Below are 17,421 nucleotides of genomic sequence, written 5' to 3'. Positions count from 1 at the left end.
AAATTTTGAGGGTTTTGAGAGATAAGCTAGTTTCTATTTTTTCTAATCATTCGCACGTGTATAATATATATATTATATTAATAACTAAAATTTCATAAAACTCAGATATCTAATATTCATAAGGTATAACGTATCACTAATATTAGTTATAAATGTCAAATATTCTTAATTTTCGTAATAATCTTTAAAACAGGGTAGGGTTAGGTTGAATTGTAACCCTGGTTAGTCTGGTTAGTTGATAAAAAAAAAAATCAACCCACGACCCGATTATTTATTTATTTTTAAATTCAACCTAACCCAAATTGAAAAACTTATAACATAACCCGACTTTTATAATTTAGATGCATTAGTCGGGATTTGTCACATTTTTAAGTCATATGAACACTGTAAATATAATTTGCTCGATCTAATTTTAGAAATAAGTGCATTATTATATATTTTTAATATTTAATTGGATGAATTAAAATTTAAAAAAAAAAATTATTGAATTGGTTTAAATAAAATATGTAAAAGAAGTAAATTGGGCGAGAGGGCCCATATGGGTTAGTTAATGGGTTGTTGTTGCAATGTTTGAGATTTCAACGTAATCCTAACTGCTACAAACGGTTGGTGTCCATTTTTTTTTTCAAAGAATAAAATTAAATAAATGGAAATTTATTTAAAAGTTTTAATTTAAATCAATTATCTTTTAAAAAAAATTAAAATAAGTCAGTTATAAAATCCACAAATTACTTTAATTTTATATCAATTATTATAGTATTAACGATATATATTATTGTATAAATGATCGATAATTTTATTATATGATACAAATTTAGTGTATTAATAATACACAATATATTTTAGGGAAAAACAAACTTTTGACCTCTGGGACAGTCCATACGTGCTCTTGAGATTTTTAATTTTTTTTTTAAGGTTTGAAAAATAAATCCAAAATAGTTCATATTATAATTACTTTAACCTAAACAATTTTTATTAAATAAAAACCCAACTCAATTTTAAATAATTTTTAAATTTTTTTTATTTTTAATTATTTACGATTGAGTTGAATTTATTATTATTTAATATACATATAAAATTAATTGTATCATAGATATATAAACTTTGGTTGGTTCAAGTCAACTTTATTACCGGGTAGATGAAACAGCTCAATCCATAAGATTGTGATTCATTTGAATTTAGTTTAACAATAAATTTATAACCCAACTCAAACTGTTCGGGCTATGATAAGTTGATTGATTATTCAAACTGTTCTAATTAGGATGAGTTGATCAGGGTTTTCCAACTGTACTAGTTAAGTTGAGTTAATCGAGTTTTTCAAGCAGTGTGGGTTAGAATAAGTTGAACTCAAACTGTCCAGGTTATGATAAGCTGATTGGTTATTCAAATTATTCTGATTAGGATGAGTTGATCGAGTTATGAATTGATCGAGTTTTTCAACCTGTTGGGTTAGAATGGATTGATCGAGTTTTTCAAACTGTCCGGGTTAGAATGAGTTGATCGGGTTTTTCTGACCATTGAAGTTTTCGAACACTTAGTATTTTGTATAATTTAGCTGTTGAATTATTTATTTATTTATTTATTTATTTTTGTTTTATACCAATTCCCTCCGAACATTCCCACTCCCCAAAAAAAGAACTACCCATCCTATAAAAACACCAATATTACCAAACACGTATTGACTTTGGATAATAATCCAAAATTCCCATTTTACCCCTCGCGTTTATAAATATCTACCACCACAGCCTCCCACCTAGAATTCATTCAAGGCCAAAAACCACCCCCACCAAGGAGAGTTTCGCGAGAAATGTCTCGGCCAGCCGTTGCTTCATCTTTTCCGGCGACGGTGGTGCTCGTACTGGCGGTGGTCGAACTCATCACCATACTTATTCCTGCAGCCATTGTCGTCGAAGCTCGCACGAAGACGATTCCGGCAGAGCCATCGCAGCTCGACGAATGGATCGCACACAACATGAGAGAGTACCGTCAACGGAAGGCGAACGAGACAGGAGCCAAGACGCTGGATCCGCGGCTTGCTAAGGCCGAGGATTGCGCTCGAATGATCACCGTTAAACAAGACGGACAAGGAAATTTCTCAACGATCACTCAAGCGATCGAGAGCATTCCGTCCGGAAATCGTGAGCGAGTGGTGGTGTGGATCGGCGGTGGAACTTACCGCGAGAAGATCACGATCGATTCTTCGAAGCCTTTCGTGACGCTGTACGGTCAGACAGGAAAAATGCCGGTCATATCGTACGACGGAACGGCGTCGGAATTTGGTACAGCCGAGAGCGCGACGGTGGCGGTGGAATCGGATTATTTCGTCGCCGTCAATGTTGCGTTTGTGGTGAGTTTCTCTTCTTCTTCTCCTCATTTTTGTGGGGTAAGTTTTGTAAATAGTGAAAGTTATGGGGCGCAAAAAAATTTTAGTAACTTATTATTGCGTGACTACTAATTATTTATTTATTTATTTATATTTTTTTCCTGAAAAAATTCATGCATTTATTCGCCATCAAAATTAAGCATGAGTTTTCACGTTGAAATCTTGACATTTTCTTGCACAATTGGTTATTTCTGTTAGAAAAGTTCCCTTTTGAGATGACTATACCTTGTTGGATAAAAAATTTGTAGGTTTTTAATCACTCGTGTTGATTGCAATGAGATTCTTGCTCGGGAATCTTGTTCGGTGTAGATCCGAAGATCCGAAAATCTGTAGTTTCATTTTAGATATCTATCTGTCATGATTTGGTTGTCAGGATCAATAGGACATGCATGAATTGGTAAGAAATTTAATACACATGCAATTACAACCACATCGGTTGGAGAGGAGAACGAAACATTTATTGTAAGAGTGTGGAAATCTCTTCTTAATAGATGTGTCATATTCCTTATAAAGGGTGTTGAAACCTCTGATGTGTCATATTAGATAGATGTGCCATATTCCTTATATTCCTTATAAAGGGTGTGGAATCCTCTTCCCAGTAGATGTGTCGTAGATGTGTCATATCTGTCGGAGAGGAGAACAGGAGAACGAAACATTCCTTACAAAGGTGTGGAAATCTCTCCCCAGCCGACAATGTTTTAAAAACTTTGAGGGAACCCCGAATGGGAAAGCTCAAACAGGACAATATCTGTTAGCGGTGGGCTTGACCGTTACAAGAACGCTAAGCTGTGTGCTAGCAAGGACGCTAAGCCCCCGAGGGAGTGGATTGTGAGATTCCACATTAGTTCAATTCCGTTAGTGTGGTTTCAAACTAACATTTCTAGTTCAAAATTGTACGATCAAACTAACCTTTTTAGTTCAAAATTGTACGATCTCCTAACGTGTTTTGAATGAATGAAAATGAAATTGTAGTGATTAACAAGAAATGAAGATTGGGTATGATGAATTTGTTGCTGCAGAATTCAGCTCCAATGCCGGATGCAGGAAGAACAGGAGGACAAGCAGTGGCAATGAGGATATCAGGGGATAAGGCAGCATTCCACCACTGCCAATTCATAGGGTTTCAGGACACTCTTTGCGATGACAGAGGCAGACATTTTTTCAAGGATTGTTACATCGAAGGCACGGTGGACTTCATCTTTGGAAATGGCAAATCCCTCTACTTGGTACCTACGCCCTTCTTATACTTTCATATCAAAATCTCCTCAAATCTTCCTACACTTACAAATTAATTATCAATATTTTCTCTTCTTACATTACCCAATTCTTTGTATGACGATCGAGCTGGTAAGTGGGTATCTATTTTTTTACTATGATCCATTTGGTAAGTGGGTATCTATTTTTTTACTATGATCGATCTGGTAAGTGGGTATCTATTTTTTTACTATGATCGATCTGATAAGTGGGTATCTATTTTTTTACTATGATCGATCTGGTAAGTGGGTATCTATTTTTTTTCACTATGATCGATCTGGTAAGTGGGTATCTATTTTTTTTTCACTATGATCGATCTGGTAAGTGGGTATCTGTTTTTTCACTATGATCGATCTGGTAAGTGGGTATCTATTTTTTTCACTATGATCGATCTGGTAAGTGGGTATCTATTTTTTTCACTATGATCGATCTGGTAAGTGGGTATCTATTTTTTCACTATGATCGATCTGGTAAGTGGGTGGGTATCTATTTTTTTACTATGATCGATCTGGTAAGTGGGTGGGTATCTGTTTTTTCACTATGATCGATCTGGTAAGTGGGTGGGTATCTGTTTTTTCACTATGATCGATCTGGTAAGTGGGTGGGTATCTGTTTTTTCACTATGATCGATCTGGTAAGTGGGTGGGTATCTGTTTTTTCACTATGATCGATCTGGTAAGTGGGTGGGTATCTGTTTTTTCACTATGATCGATCTGGTAAGTGGGTGGAAATTTCTATCAATGTATAAGCCATCATGATCATCGAGCTAATGAGTAGGTATCTATTTTTACTCACGAACAAATTATTCAATGAGTCTGTTACAATGTGGTCTACAATTGTTCCTCTCTTAGATGTTGTTGAGGTACTATGCAAAAAAAAAATTCCAAATTTATATCCATTTGTTGTCATCAACCATTTCATCCATATGTGTGTGTATTTGTGACAGAAAACAGTAATAAACTCAGTGGCAGAAGGGACAGGAGTGATCACAGCTCAAGCAAGGGAGAATTCCACAGACGACAGCGGCTTCACATTTGCATATTGCAACATCACAGGAACTGGAAACACCTATTTGGGAAGAGCATGGAAGGAGAGAACTCGTGTGGTTTTTGCTTACACTTACATGGGAACACTCATTAACACCCAAGGATGGTCCGATAAAATGCAGGGAACCGAACCTCGAAAGTGAGCAAAATCACGCACATAATAATATCATCATCGTCGTCATCATCATCTTATTGCTAGTTGATTGATTCATTTTGATTATCGACCGTGTTGACAGGAGTATGTACTACGGTGAGTACAAGTGCAAAGGACCCGGGGCGGACAGCACGGGACGAGCACACTACACGAGAATACTCACGGACGACGAAGCGAAGGCGTTTTTGAGTATGACTTATATCCATGGAAACAAATGGGTTCTACCACCTCCAAGGCTGTCCCTTCTCCCGGTGTCATCTCAATGCCATGGCTGATTATGTTGTCTCGTGTTTCTTTTTGGATAAAGTTTTGGTTGATTCTTGTTGTTGTTGTTGTACCAAACCGATCAATTTCTTGAGCTTTCCAGGAAGCCTCTCCTCTCTCTCAGTTGATCTCTTCTTTTAATCATTTATATGTTCTTACATTTACAAACAATGCTGCGCGCAGTTTTGCAAGTCTAGGCAAAAATATGATCATGAATGGGCCTTTGCCCACGCATTTGTGTACCATTTTTTTTCTTCTTCCAAAGTGTTTAACGAGTAGCGTGATGAACTGACTCTAACTTGAACATAACTTGTAACGATTTAAGTCCACCGCTAACATATATTATTTTTTTTGGACTTTTCCTTATGCTTCTTCTCACCGCTAGCAGATATTGTCCTCTTTAGTTTTTTGGGTTTTTCGTTTTTAAGAAAACTTGTTTGATTTCCCTCACCGCCGCTAAATATTGTCTTCTTGTTTTTCGGGTTTCTCGTTTTTTAGAAAACTTGTTTGATTTCCCTCACCACCGCTAATATTGTCTTCTTTAGGCTTTCTCTCAAGGTCTCGTTTTTAAGAAACTTGTTTGATTTCTCTCACCACCTCTCACCACTAAATATTGTCTTATTTAGGCTTTCTCTCAAGGTTTTTAATATTGTCTTTTGAATTTTTCCTTTTGAGTTTACACTCAAGGTTTTTAAAACACTTCAGTTGCTAATTCATGGGTAGAGTCAAAGAGGGTGACAAGTTTTACACTCATGGTTTTTAAAACACTTCGGGTTGCTAATTCATGGGTAGAGCCAAAGAGGGTGACAAGTTAACAATAACATTGATGAAATAAAAGAAGCTCCGGTGTATAGAGAGGACCTCACCAAGGAGCTCCGGTGTATAGAGAGGAACTCACCGTTTAAGAAGTAACCAACTCACCGTTTAAGAAGTAACCATAGAAACGAAGGAACCCACTATTTCTTTATCCATTTTGATTAATTTTTATTTACTCGTTTTTTTTTATATACCAAGTATCAATACAATTTCGTATTTTGGAGTGACTAGAACAAAAAAGAAATCGTGGTCGAGAAAGTTATAGTAGAGAGAGATTTCTACATCCTTATAAGAACAATGTTTTAAGAAACACTTATTTTTTTTCTTCGAATAATTATTATAAATCTCAACTGATTCAACCATTAGATCATTGGAGCCATTAGATCATTGGAGCTGTCGTATTATTAGTCAAGGGTTTGTCTTTTTAAGCATAGGTATTCTTTCCGGGGTCGTATGGGCTAATGAGACATGGAGATCGTATTGGAATTGGGATCCAAAAGAAACTTGGGCCTCTATAGATTTTCGTATAATTTGGATATAATGTTTTATTCTTCTCTCCAACCATCTCAGGTAAGTTATTAATTAAAATCATTAATCTTTTCGATAATTTGGTATATACTGTGTCATATGACTGCATTAAAATAAATATATATTTTTTATATTTTTTTATTTTTGTAATTAAGTCCCTTATATTATATCATTCTTTTGTTTTATATCATTTTTATAATAAACTTACGTATCACGGTAGAATTGACAAAAAAAAAAAAAAAAAAAATAAATAAATAAATGAAGAAAACGGTCACGTAAAGAAGATAAACTGAAATCTCATTTGCTCATTTGACCTTATGTCAATCGGTCAAGTTTGGATTATACAACATAAATTTATATAACATCAACCAATTTTTATATTCAACTACAAAAAGGGTATGATAAAAAGACATTAAAACACACAAAAACGTTACGAAATAACAAGACCTTAAAACACGACACGACACGACACGACACGACACGAAAACTTTATGGAATAACATATTTAGTGTAAATAATGTGTATATGTATATATATAGAGGATAGTTTAAATTATTTGGTGGTGGTGGTGGTGGTTTTGTTGTAGTCTTGACTGCCATAAGGAGAGAAAGCTTCAGAGAACCAAGTGTTCTTCCTCCAAGGCTTCCATCCCATTTCCTCACACATTTGGTCACTGTGATTGATACTATAAGTTGAAATGCAATGCCTTTTGTAGAACCTTGTCGTCCTCCTCATCACCTCCATTTCTTCGTTTATTTGCTCCACCATTTTTAGGGTCTCCGGCAGCTTGAACTTCTCGTCCACCAGTCGGGCTAGCCATATGCTCCGTATCTCCGACGTGTGCAGGTTGGCTACGCTCTCCAAATATCCCACGAACGCCATGTTTGGTATCATTGGATTGATCGTACCCCTAAATGATAGATATTTTATTCATTGAACTAGGATTCGTGTTTGAGTGTTCTTCCGTTAAATTTATAAATGTTTAGGGTTTCAGGTTAAATTATAAATTTATGTTATGATTTATTAGTTTTAATTAAATCAAAGTGACGTTATTTTAATTATTTATTAACGAAAAATTTAAAGCAAAATCAGGAAGAAAAAAAAAACCCCAAATTAAAATTGAAGTATAGAAATTGAATTATAATTAAAATTTAAGCTAAATTAAACTATAATTAAAATTTAAGCTCTTACGGTGGTTAGTAAATATAACATTAGTTAGAGATTTAAATTTAATGATAATTATTTGAAATAAATCAATTATGATTATTAACAAGGTATTTAAGGTTTAGGGTATCATAAAATGGTAATAAATAAATAAATAAATAACTCATGATAATTGGGTTTTTGATTTTATGATATTTATAAGAATTCCATAATTTTTTTTTTTTAAATTTGTCATAAAATTAAAAAATATATTCAGTATTTTTTTAAAAAAAATTAAAATGGTAACTTTTAATTTCACTAATAAAAAAAAGTGACCCACCGGTATAAAGGCATCATGCCGGAAGGATAGTGAAGAAAGGTTCGAAACTGCGGCGGAAAAATGTCGTTGAGCTTTTTCTTGCCGTCGAAGCCGGTGGCCATAATGACGACGTCGAACTCCGACCTAGAGCCGTCGTCAAACTCGATACCGCCGTTCCAGAACCACCATTTGGAGGCTTTTTTAATGACGATTTTACCCTCGTCGGCGTGGCGGAAAAAGGTTTCCGGCATGATTGCCATCTGGCAGGAGGCGTAGTCCTCCAGAAATGGATGCTCCGGCTTCAACCCGTACTTCACCAGTGGCATCTTCCACGTCAGATATGATTCTATGAACTTCGAAACTCCCTGCTTCTGTTCCATACAAATTTACCCACTTACCCCCCATCACTCTACTTTTCTTTTTCTTCTAAAAATATAATCAATATTTTAAAAATAGTTCTATTTATTATACATAAAATTCTAATTTCTTTTTTATCCTAAACTTTAAAAATATTTCAATTTTTATATTTAATAATTTTAAAAATTAATTAAATTATTATACACTAAAATTTATTTAAAAATAATTTATATTTAATCTCGAGGTCCTAGAAGTTAAAAGATAATCATTCGGGTGTCATTATATTATTTTTTTAATAAATAGATAATATAATTTCGTGTATTAACACACAGATAACATAATTAGTTCGAGAGTGTTGCAAGTTAGGGTTGGAGTAGTTAGTGTAATTGACACGCACTAGTTTAACAATCGATCGAGGGTAAAAAGGTAATAATAACTACGAGTTAAGAGATAGAGAGTTAAAATTACGATGGGAGACAAGAGGAGGCAGATGAGAGTCTTGAGGAAGGTCTGGTTAGGTCTTTCATGGAGGAACTGAGAAGATCTGGTGGAGAAGAAGAAGAAGAATGGCAAACCCCAAACCCAATAATGTGGCACTGTCCAGTGTAACCCTCGCACCACCATCGTACACGCTTGTCCTTCTTCTTCGCCTTCATTTAATAATAAATTAAGTAATTGATTAATTAATAATAATAATATGATATTAATTCATTAATTACCTTCATTTGTTTGGGCGCATTCAACAGCCAAATCGATGGCCGATTTCTTGTAGCCAATGACTGCAACTCTCTTGCCCTTCACCAACTCCCTTGCTTCTTCCTTTCCAAGCTTGCAATAATCCAGAGAGTGCATCACCTTACCGGCGAATTTCTCTGGTCCTCTGCCGCTCGGAAACTCCGGAAGCCTTGCGATATCGCCATACTTTCCGATGCATATCACAACCATCTCTACTTTGTACAACTGCGTTGGATTTGAAGATTAAATTAAAAGAAGAGTAGTCGAAGAAGAACTAATTTCTACAATCAAAACTTCGAAAAAAAGCCCTAACGAAATTAACAGAGTGAATCAAGAAATCAAGCTATTCGCAACCTGAATAGTTCCAGATTCAGTATCCATAACAGAAATCTCCCAAACAGGACGACCAGGGAGCAACACTCCGTACTCGCCGGAGTCTCCATTAGCGGAAACATCGCTAATGAATCGAACGGCGACGACTTTCGAATTGAATCGAATGAAGCGGCGGAGATCGAAATGACTAGCGTAGGAATCTAAATACTCCAAAATCTCGAGATGAGAAGGAAAATCGGCGTTTTCTCTGTTCGGCCAGGGGAAATCGGCGAACTCGTAATCGCAGCGAGGCGACTGAAGCTTCGTGGAGTGATAAGAACAATGCTTCCAAACTCCGCCGATGCAATCAGTAGCCTCGAAGACGACCGGCTGGTGGTGAGCTAGTTGCTTGGCGGCGGCGATGCCGCTTACGCCGGCGCCGACGATGGCGATTTTGGAGAGAATAGGAGCCATTAGGGATTTGAATTCTGTATGAAATTTGATGTGACTTGGGAAATGGAAAGGACGAAGGGGCGTTTATATAGGCAGTTGAAGGCACGTGACGGGCACGTGATATGCCTTTATATATAATTTAAATAAGATTCAACCTTGAAGAATTTTCCTTAAATTTTATTCAATCTATAGTCTATGTATGATTTCATGTCTCTATTGAATTCCTTTCCATATTCACACACCAATATTTTTCAATATATATATATATATATATATATATATATATATATATATATATATATATATATATATATGCGTGTGTGTACACGTGTGAACGCATACTAATTCACAGCTCGGGAATTAATTGCAGTTTTATATTCAATCATACACTGTATCTATACGTACACATCGGTAGTTGAGTTAATATAACAACTCAAACAGTAAAATCCCACGTCGTTTGGAGAGAAGAACGAAACATTTCTTATAAGGGTGTGGAAACCTCTCCCTAACCGTAAGGCTAACGACAATACGTAATGGGTCAAAGTGAACAATATCTATTAGCAGTGGGCTTGAGTTATTACAGTTAAACTACGAGTTTAGTCTTTAAAATTTTAAAATTAGGTCAAATAAATCCCTCCTGAATAGCCTTCTATCAAAACACCCGTACTTTCGTTCAATATTTGAATAGTCGTGGGAAGACGCTATCGTCTTGTTTGCTACCTCGTCTACGAAATCTAATTGTTATATGAATTATGACTCTTCCCGTAACTAAAAGCTCGAAAACGTGATAGAAACATTATAATTTAATAGCAAGAATCTTTTTGTTCTATCCTTCCCTTGTTTAAAATTAATTACTATATTAACCAAATTTTGTTTCTAAAAATGGCTCTTTAAATTGATTAAAGCAACCTATTTAATATTTATTAACATTTTGGAAATAGTTTGGAGTATACTTAACAAATGGGTATATAAATAAATAAATAAATAAATAAATAAATAAATAAATAATAATAATATATATATGAATGAGAAATAGTCAAAATTGCATTCAAGAGGGAAATTTTTTATTTATAAGTATATGAATTATTTTAATTGAAGGAAAAATAAAGGATAATAAATAAAATGATTTTTCAAAATAAAATATTATTATTTTAATTAATTGAGCTATATTAAGTTGAAATAATTTAAATATTTTAATAAAATATTTGATTAAGAGGACTTCAAGATTAACCTTAAAATTTGCTTTTTTTTTTTTTTTTTTTGTTTAGAAAATAATTAATTAAAAAAATTGAAAATTTCAATTTATTTTACTCGATGTAGACTTGACTTTTGACTTAGACTTAATTTCATTAAATTAAAGGGAGTTTGTATAGTTAGTACTTTTTCAAAACTGAATTTAAAAATGTTTATGGGCAATAAATCACAAATTCAACTTAAAAAATGCTTTAAAAATGATTAAGTATCTTAATCAAATTTAAGTAGGTGAGAAAAGACTCGATATCAAAACCGAACTAAAAAAGTCAAACATTACCTAAATTATGGAACCGTCTTAGATTATGGTTTAATACGGTAACATTGCATGTTTTCCCGTCTCAATTCTTGTTTAGTCAGTGAATAAAATTTTCTCCTCGTTCCCTCTCGATTCTCCGTCTAATCAAAGTACACAAACTTTTAACTTGACCAACTCGGATTACCTAGTTTGGGTTAGTTTTTTTTTTTTTTTCGATATGGGTTAGGTTGAACGTTAAGAAAATCGAAAATTCGGGTTGATTCATGAGTTGACATTTTTTAAGTCAACCCAACCAACCCCAACTTGTGGATAAGATTTTTTATTAAAAAAAAAAAAAAAAAAATCCCAACAACCTAATCGAGTCCAACTTGAAAACAGAGCGTTGGGTTGTGAACTCTACTCGGGTGGCTCAAGTCATCAACTCGAAAACATACACGTGCTTCTAACTTATTGGTCGGGAATAAGTTGCAATTAAAAAATATATATTATTATTATTATTATTTTTTGGTGGATTTTTTATATTAAAAAATAGCATTGAATCAACGCTTAATTACGTTGTAAGCTCGTACGGTCGTGGAATTTGTGAGTTGATTTAATTTTTTTAATAGAATTTTGACAATTTCCAATTTCCCTGGTTAATGAATTATTCAAATTCCATTTGACTTAATTAATTAATTAATTAATTAATTAATAATAATATAATTTCATATTATAATACCCATAATCTATGATTATTTTTAAATGTAAATTATTCCAATTTTTTTAATTTTGTAAAACTTTGGGTTTGGTATTGAGAGTTATTTTTTAAATTTCAATATCATATAATAAATATTAGAATAATATTTGATGCGACAAGCTGACATATAATACAAATAATAACTTAGGCTAACTACATTATTATTATTATTCCAAATTCATGAATATAATTTTATGTTAAGAATCTTTTAACATAACAATTTTGTGTTTATATTGACATTTTCAAAATTTATAAAAAATATCAATATGTTATGTCTCGTGGAAAACTTCGAAAATACGAAGCTTATAAGAAATTAAAGTATAAATTTTCATGGGTTAAGTTGGATCGAGTTGTAAATTTTTTCAACTCAAACGACTTTTATTAAATAATGAACTCAACCCAGTCTAACCATGAATGTTTTTGGGTTGGGTCGATTCGGGTTGATACCCAATCCTAATAAGTTCGTAATCCAACCCGAACCATACAGATTAGGGTATTCGGGTCATCGAATTTTTTGTTCTATTTTGAAGCTTAAAAGTAAAATTTTAATTTGAGTTAGATTACACGTTTAGTCTCTCAACTTTTGGGTTTTGACTTTATTTTGTGGACGTTCGAACATTTTTTCAAAATTGATTATTTGAACGAGAAGATTTAAAAATAAAAATGATTTTTAAATTTTATAAAATAATAAAAATGTGAAAATGGGGTAAGGTTGAAGAATATATAAGGTTTTAATTGTCCAAATGAGGACTTTTTCTTGAAGAATTAGTGACTTTCTAAGTAATTCATGCTTTTTATGTATAAATTGTAAGCTCCACATTTAAGCAAACCTATAAATTAATTGGAATTTTTGTTTAACTTAGTCAAATATGACATTAAATAAAGGGAGACGTGAAATTACCAAAAAACACAATCACAAAAATAAATAATAACAATAATTATTATTTTCTTTATTATTTTTAAAATTTTCCAAAAAAGAATTCAGCCAATTTCCAAAAAGGGTGATCAAACCATCGTGTACTTCAGTTCAAATTTGTCTGTTGAATCCTTTTTTTTTTTTTTTTTTTTTTAATTTTCTAAATTAATAAAAGTTCCTTTCACTCTAAAAAAAAAAAAAAAAAATTGAATAGTACTTTTTAAGAAATTCTAAAAAAAATAAATTAATAAATGTAAAAAAAAACTAATCTTGCACTTGTAAGAGTTTTATTTATTTATTAATTTAGCTTGTTATTAATGTAAAAGTTGTGATACTATTTATTGTTTTATTTTATTTATATATATGTTTTTGTGAAAGATGAAAAAAAAAATATATATATTAAATACATTAACGTTTCATATTTTCACAAAAATAACACATGGTGTGACTTGTCTAGCTAAATTAAAAGAAATTTGTGACGGCTAATTTTCTTTTTATATTTTCAAAATAAAAGTATGATAGATACGAGTCTTGGTGGGTCGATGATGTCGACTATATTGAAATTATTAATTGTCGGTTGTATATATGACGCATGCTAAAGTGAAATATATAACTCAACGGTAATTATCATGTACTTCGATCATTATTATTCTATATATATATATATATATAAATAATTTTGTGATTGTTGAAAATAAAATTGAAATGAGGAATATTGATGATAGTATGAAAAAGAGTCCATGCTCTAGAAAAGATTTTCATGGAGGTTTTATTTGAATTTTAGTTGATAGGGTTTTTGAATTCAATTCATGGCGGCACCTACATTTTATTGAACTCTAGATCACACGTGTTTTGAATTCACTTCCTATTCTCAATAATTCTTTCATATATATATATATATATACGTACGTACATACATATTTACCGCGAGTATATTTACGAAACTATTAGAAACACGTTCTAGAAGTAACCATTAATACATTAACCTTTAGAAAACATAAATTAAAAACTATGGGACTTTTGCTTTTGGACTTACCCTAGGGTTTTTAAAATGAGTCGGTTAAAAGAGGTTTACACGCCGTTGTAAAAAAAAAGGCTCTTTCCCCTCTTTTGACTTTTCCTTTAAGGCTTCCCCCAAGGTATTTAAAACGTATTGCTATTCACACCCTTATAAAGAATGCTTCGTTTCGTTCTCCAACCCATGTGGGATTTCACAATCTTCCAACCGAAAGGTGGTGGATTGTGAGATCCTGCGTCGATTGGAGAGAGGAACGAGTGCCAACGAGGACGTTGAGCCCCGAAAGGGGTAGATTATGAGATCCCACATCAGTTGGAGAGGGGAACAAAACATTCTTAACAAATGCGTGGAAACCTCTCCCTAATCGACGTGTTTTAGAATAAAACCCTGAAAGAGAAAGCCCAAAAAAGACAATAACAATATTGGCTAGCAACGAGCTTGAGTTGTTAGAACAGTGATCTATAACCAAAATTTGGATGGCTACATTGCTTTCGGTCTCAACTACACCATTTCAAGTCCCGAATTGTATTTTGAACTTTTTAAGGATCTCATTTTGAAACGTGTATAAAAGATCAAGAGCTAAGTTTAGAGCCGAAGCAACACGAGGAGGAGAGGTAACTTGAAATTAGCTTTACCAATAATCATTACAAGAACACTCTCCATCATCAAAATGATGGAAACGATTTCTATCTCTCACAATGATCTTCCGTTCAAACACCTTAGAAACAAGCTTAAGAGCTTGGTGACAGTCCTTACAGACCCGTAGATTCTTAGTGATTCGAAGCGTTTCCCCTGCTTTAGTCTTCAGCAACCCATAAGCAACTGCCAGTTTCTCACTATGGTAGTAAACAGGGTTGTCCTTCTCCACCACCTCCTCCTCCTCCTCAGTTACATATCCTACACATCGTATACATTCTACCATCTCATTAACTTTGCCATATATTTCCTTGGCTTCTGGGTGACCCCTTCCTCCTGCAATGAATTCATGCACCACACCCTCCAATTCAATCATGGAAAACCCAGCAGCCTTCTTCACTTCTCTATCATTCATTAGCTTTCTTACTTCTGCTACACCGTCCCATCTACCAGCCTCGGCGTACAGATTTCCGAGTAGAACGTAGCGCCCGCTATTGCTTGGATCTAGTTCTATTACTCTCTTGCCTATTTCCTCCCCCATATCTATGTTCCCATGGATTTTACATGCTCCAACGAAGGCGCCTAACACTCCGGCGTCGGGACTCATTGGCATCTCACGTATGAGGTTCATCGCTTCGTCTAGCATCCCGGCTCGTCCATATAAATCAACCATGCATCCATAATGCTCGGTTCTGGGTTTAATATCGTAAACTTGAGTGAAATGATTGAAATAGTAGCGTCCCTTTTCAACTAACCCGGAGTGAGCACAAGCATTGAGAACATTAAGGAAAGTTATGTTGTCTGGTGTCACCATTTTGGTCTCCATGTCTTTGAAAAGCTCAATGGCTGCCTCTCCTTTCCCGTGCATAGCCATCCCTCCGATCATGCAATTCCATGAAGAAATGCCCTTTTCAGGCAACTGAGTGAACACTTCAAAAGCACGATCCAGGCAACCGCATTTACAATACATGTCGATGAGCGTTGTTGCAAGTTTCGAGTCTAATTTAATCTCACTTTTCTTGATGTATCTGTGTATCCACATTCCTTGTTCAAGTGATCCCAATCCTGTGCAAGCTGATAACATGCTAGCAGCCATGTATTTGTCCAACACAATCTTCTCTGACCTCATCCGATTAAACAAAGCAAATGCTTCATGAAATCGATTGTTTTGGACACAAGAAGAAATCATGGCATTCCAAGAAGCAGAGCTGCGCTCGGGCATCGACTCGAAGACTTCTAAGGCTTCATCTAGAAATCCACACTGAGCATACCCAGTAAGCAGAGTGGTCCATGACACAGCATCGGGTAGCTCAATACCATCGAAGACCCTTCTGGCTTCTTCCAAGGATTGACAATTAGCATACATATGAATCAAATTGTTCTGAGAAAATCTATCTGTTCCGAAGCCAAATTTAAGAACATGTCCATGAATTTGCTTCCCTTCCTCGATAGCATTGTCGATGCAGCAAGCACGAATTAGAGAAGGAAATGTAAATTTATTGGGAAGGACACACTTATGCAGCATTTCCAAATACCACAGTAAGCAAGCTCTAGGGAATTGGAGTTGTAAGTAGCCTCTTATTAAGGTATTGTAGATGTATGCATCTGGGTTGGGGATTGTCTTGAATAAAAGAAGTGCATAGTCAAGGTCTCCATTCTTGGATACAGCACAGAATTTGACAAGACGACCCATGGCATCATTGTCAGTAGAAAGACCAAGACGGATAATCTGGGAGTGATATTGCTTGAGCTCAGACATGGATGAGCATGACTTAAGGCCATGGATAGGTGATGTGTGAACTTTTGGGGAGTTGATCGGGGATGCACTGGGCTGAAGGGCAAGAAGTGATGACATTTTTACAAATTCCCTCAAACTCTCGAGGATTTAAACTAATTGTTTAACACCTCGGGATATACTTTAGTAATCCGGGTGATGTGGAGCGGTGAATCAATATCTTTCTTTCATCGGTACGGCGATCATTCCTGCTAAGATCCTAAGATCTTGAGTCTTTAAATGAATTAGCAGTGACAACCTTTACCCAGTCCGAATGATTGTCGACCACATCTCTCTCTAGTGAAGCGAAATGCCACTTGAATCTCTCGAGTCGAGCTGGGGCATCATTTCATTTGAACAGTATTGTCTAATTCAGTATAAAGGCCGTAGAATATGCATACATACATACTTTTGATAGGATTCTGTAAACCTTGAGATGCCATTGAAAACAAAAACAGGAGGAATGCAATTTATGAAAGCCTTCAACCAGATGAAATGAAAATCAATTTCCTCGTGTTTTCTTTGATCATGAACAACTAGATTTCCAGCAAGAACACAAACGATTTCCAGCCCAAGAGAGTATTTCAGCCCACCAAAACCAGTCATATCAAATCGAAGTCGTATTTAGTTCGAGTCAGAAACCTAAAGACTTGTAAGTCCCCTAAACCAACAGATTTGATAATTGAATATGACAATATCTACTACGAATTGGTTGCGAGTTTTACACAAAGCAAAAGCAGCTATAGATAAGAAAAACGGAAAGCACAAGCACAGGTAATAACAACAAAAATCAAGAGTAAGGCGAAAAAAACATACCAGAGCGCACGAAAATTGGCGCGAATTTCACCACAGGTTTGCTCTGACTGAGGACTCGTCGGCCATTTCGCCGGAAGTGTGAACGATCCGGACAGTTGATGGAATCCAAGTAGAGGAATAATTGGAGAGGGGAAATCCGAAGGAACCCTAATGGGAGTCGGAAGATAGAAGCGAAGAAGAAGAAGAAGAAGAAGCAGAGAGGAAATTAGCGGATGAGAGAATTTCAGAAACAGACACAGAGAACAACAGAG

At 34.6% G+C, this 17,421-nt stretch overlaps 2 protein-coding genes and 1 pseudogene across 3 annotated transcripts; 1 reads left to right on the top strand and 2 right to left on the bottom strand.

The window, feature by feature from the left end:
• The first annotated feature begins 1,747 nt into the window (after positions 1 to 1,747).
• Positions 1,748 to 5,346, top strand: LOC111779751 (putative pectinesterase 63). The gene is made up of 4 exons (XM_023659874.2): positions 1,748 to 2,347; positions 3,403 to 3,609; positions 4,584 to 4,822; positions 4,920 to 5,346. Exons 1-4 carry the CDS (start codon positions 1,808 to 1,810, stop codon positions 5,110 to 5,112), a joined length of 1,179 nt encoding a protein of 392 aa, XP_023515642.2. The 5' UTR covers positions 1,748 to 1,807; the 3' UTR covers positions 5,113 to 5,346.
• Positions 5,347 to 6,915: 1,569 nt separating this feature from the next.
• On the bottom strand, positions 6,916 to 9,836 carry LOC111780199 (putative flavin-containing monooxygenase 1). Its single transcript, XM_023660533.2, has 5 exons — positions 9,354 to 9,836; positions 8,984 to 9,224; positions 8,733 to 8,914; positions 7,929 to 8,278; positions 6,916 to 7,355 (listed from the first exon to the last, which is right to left on the bottom strand). The coding sequence occupies exons 1-5, from the start codon at positions 9,783 to 9,785 to the stop codon at positions 6,998 to 7,000; spliced, it is 1,563 nt and encodes a 520-aa protein (XP_023516301.2). The 5' UTR covers positions 9,786 to 9,836; the 3' UTR covers positions 6,916 to 6,997.
• A 4,714-nt stretch (positions 9,837 to 14,550) lies between these two features.
• On the bottom strand, positions 14,551 to 17,389 carry LOC111779779 (pentatricopeptide repeat-containing protein At5g66520 pseudogene; annotated as a pseudogene). The gene is made up of 2 exons (XR_015413614.1): positions 17,171 to 17,389; positions 14,551 to 16,690 (listed from the first exon to the last, which is right to left on the bottom strand). The product of XR_015413614.1 is annotated as a pentatricopeptide repeat-containing protein At5g66520 pseudogene (transcript).
• Between the last annotated feature and the right edge of the window lie 32 nt (positions 17,390 to 17,421).

The sequence above is a fragment of the Cucurbita pepo genome, chromosome 18 (assembly GCF_057944985.1).
Source record: "Cucurbita pepo subsp. pepo isolate OVF chromosome 18, ASM5794498v1, whole genome shotgun sequence".
Taxonomy (NCBI): Eukaryota; Viridiplantae; Streptophyta; class Magnoliopsida; order Cucurbitales; family Cucurbitaceae; genus Cucurbita; species Cucurbita pepo.
This window is presented reverse-complemented; position numbering and strand designations above follow the sequence as displayed.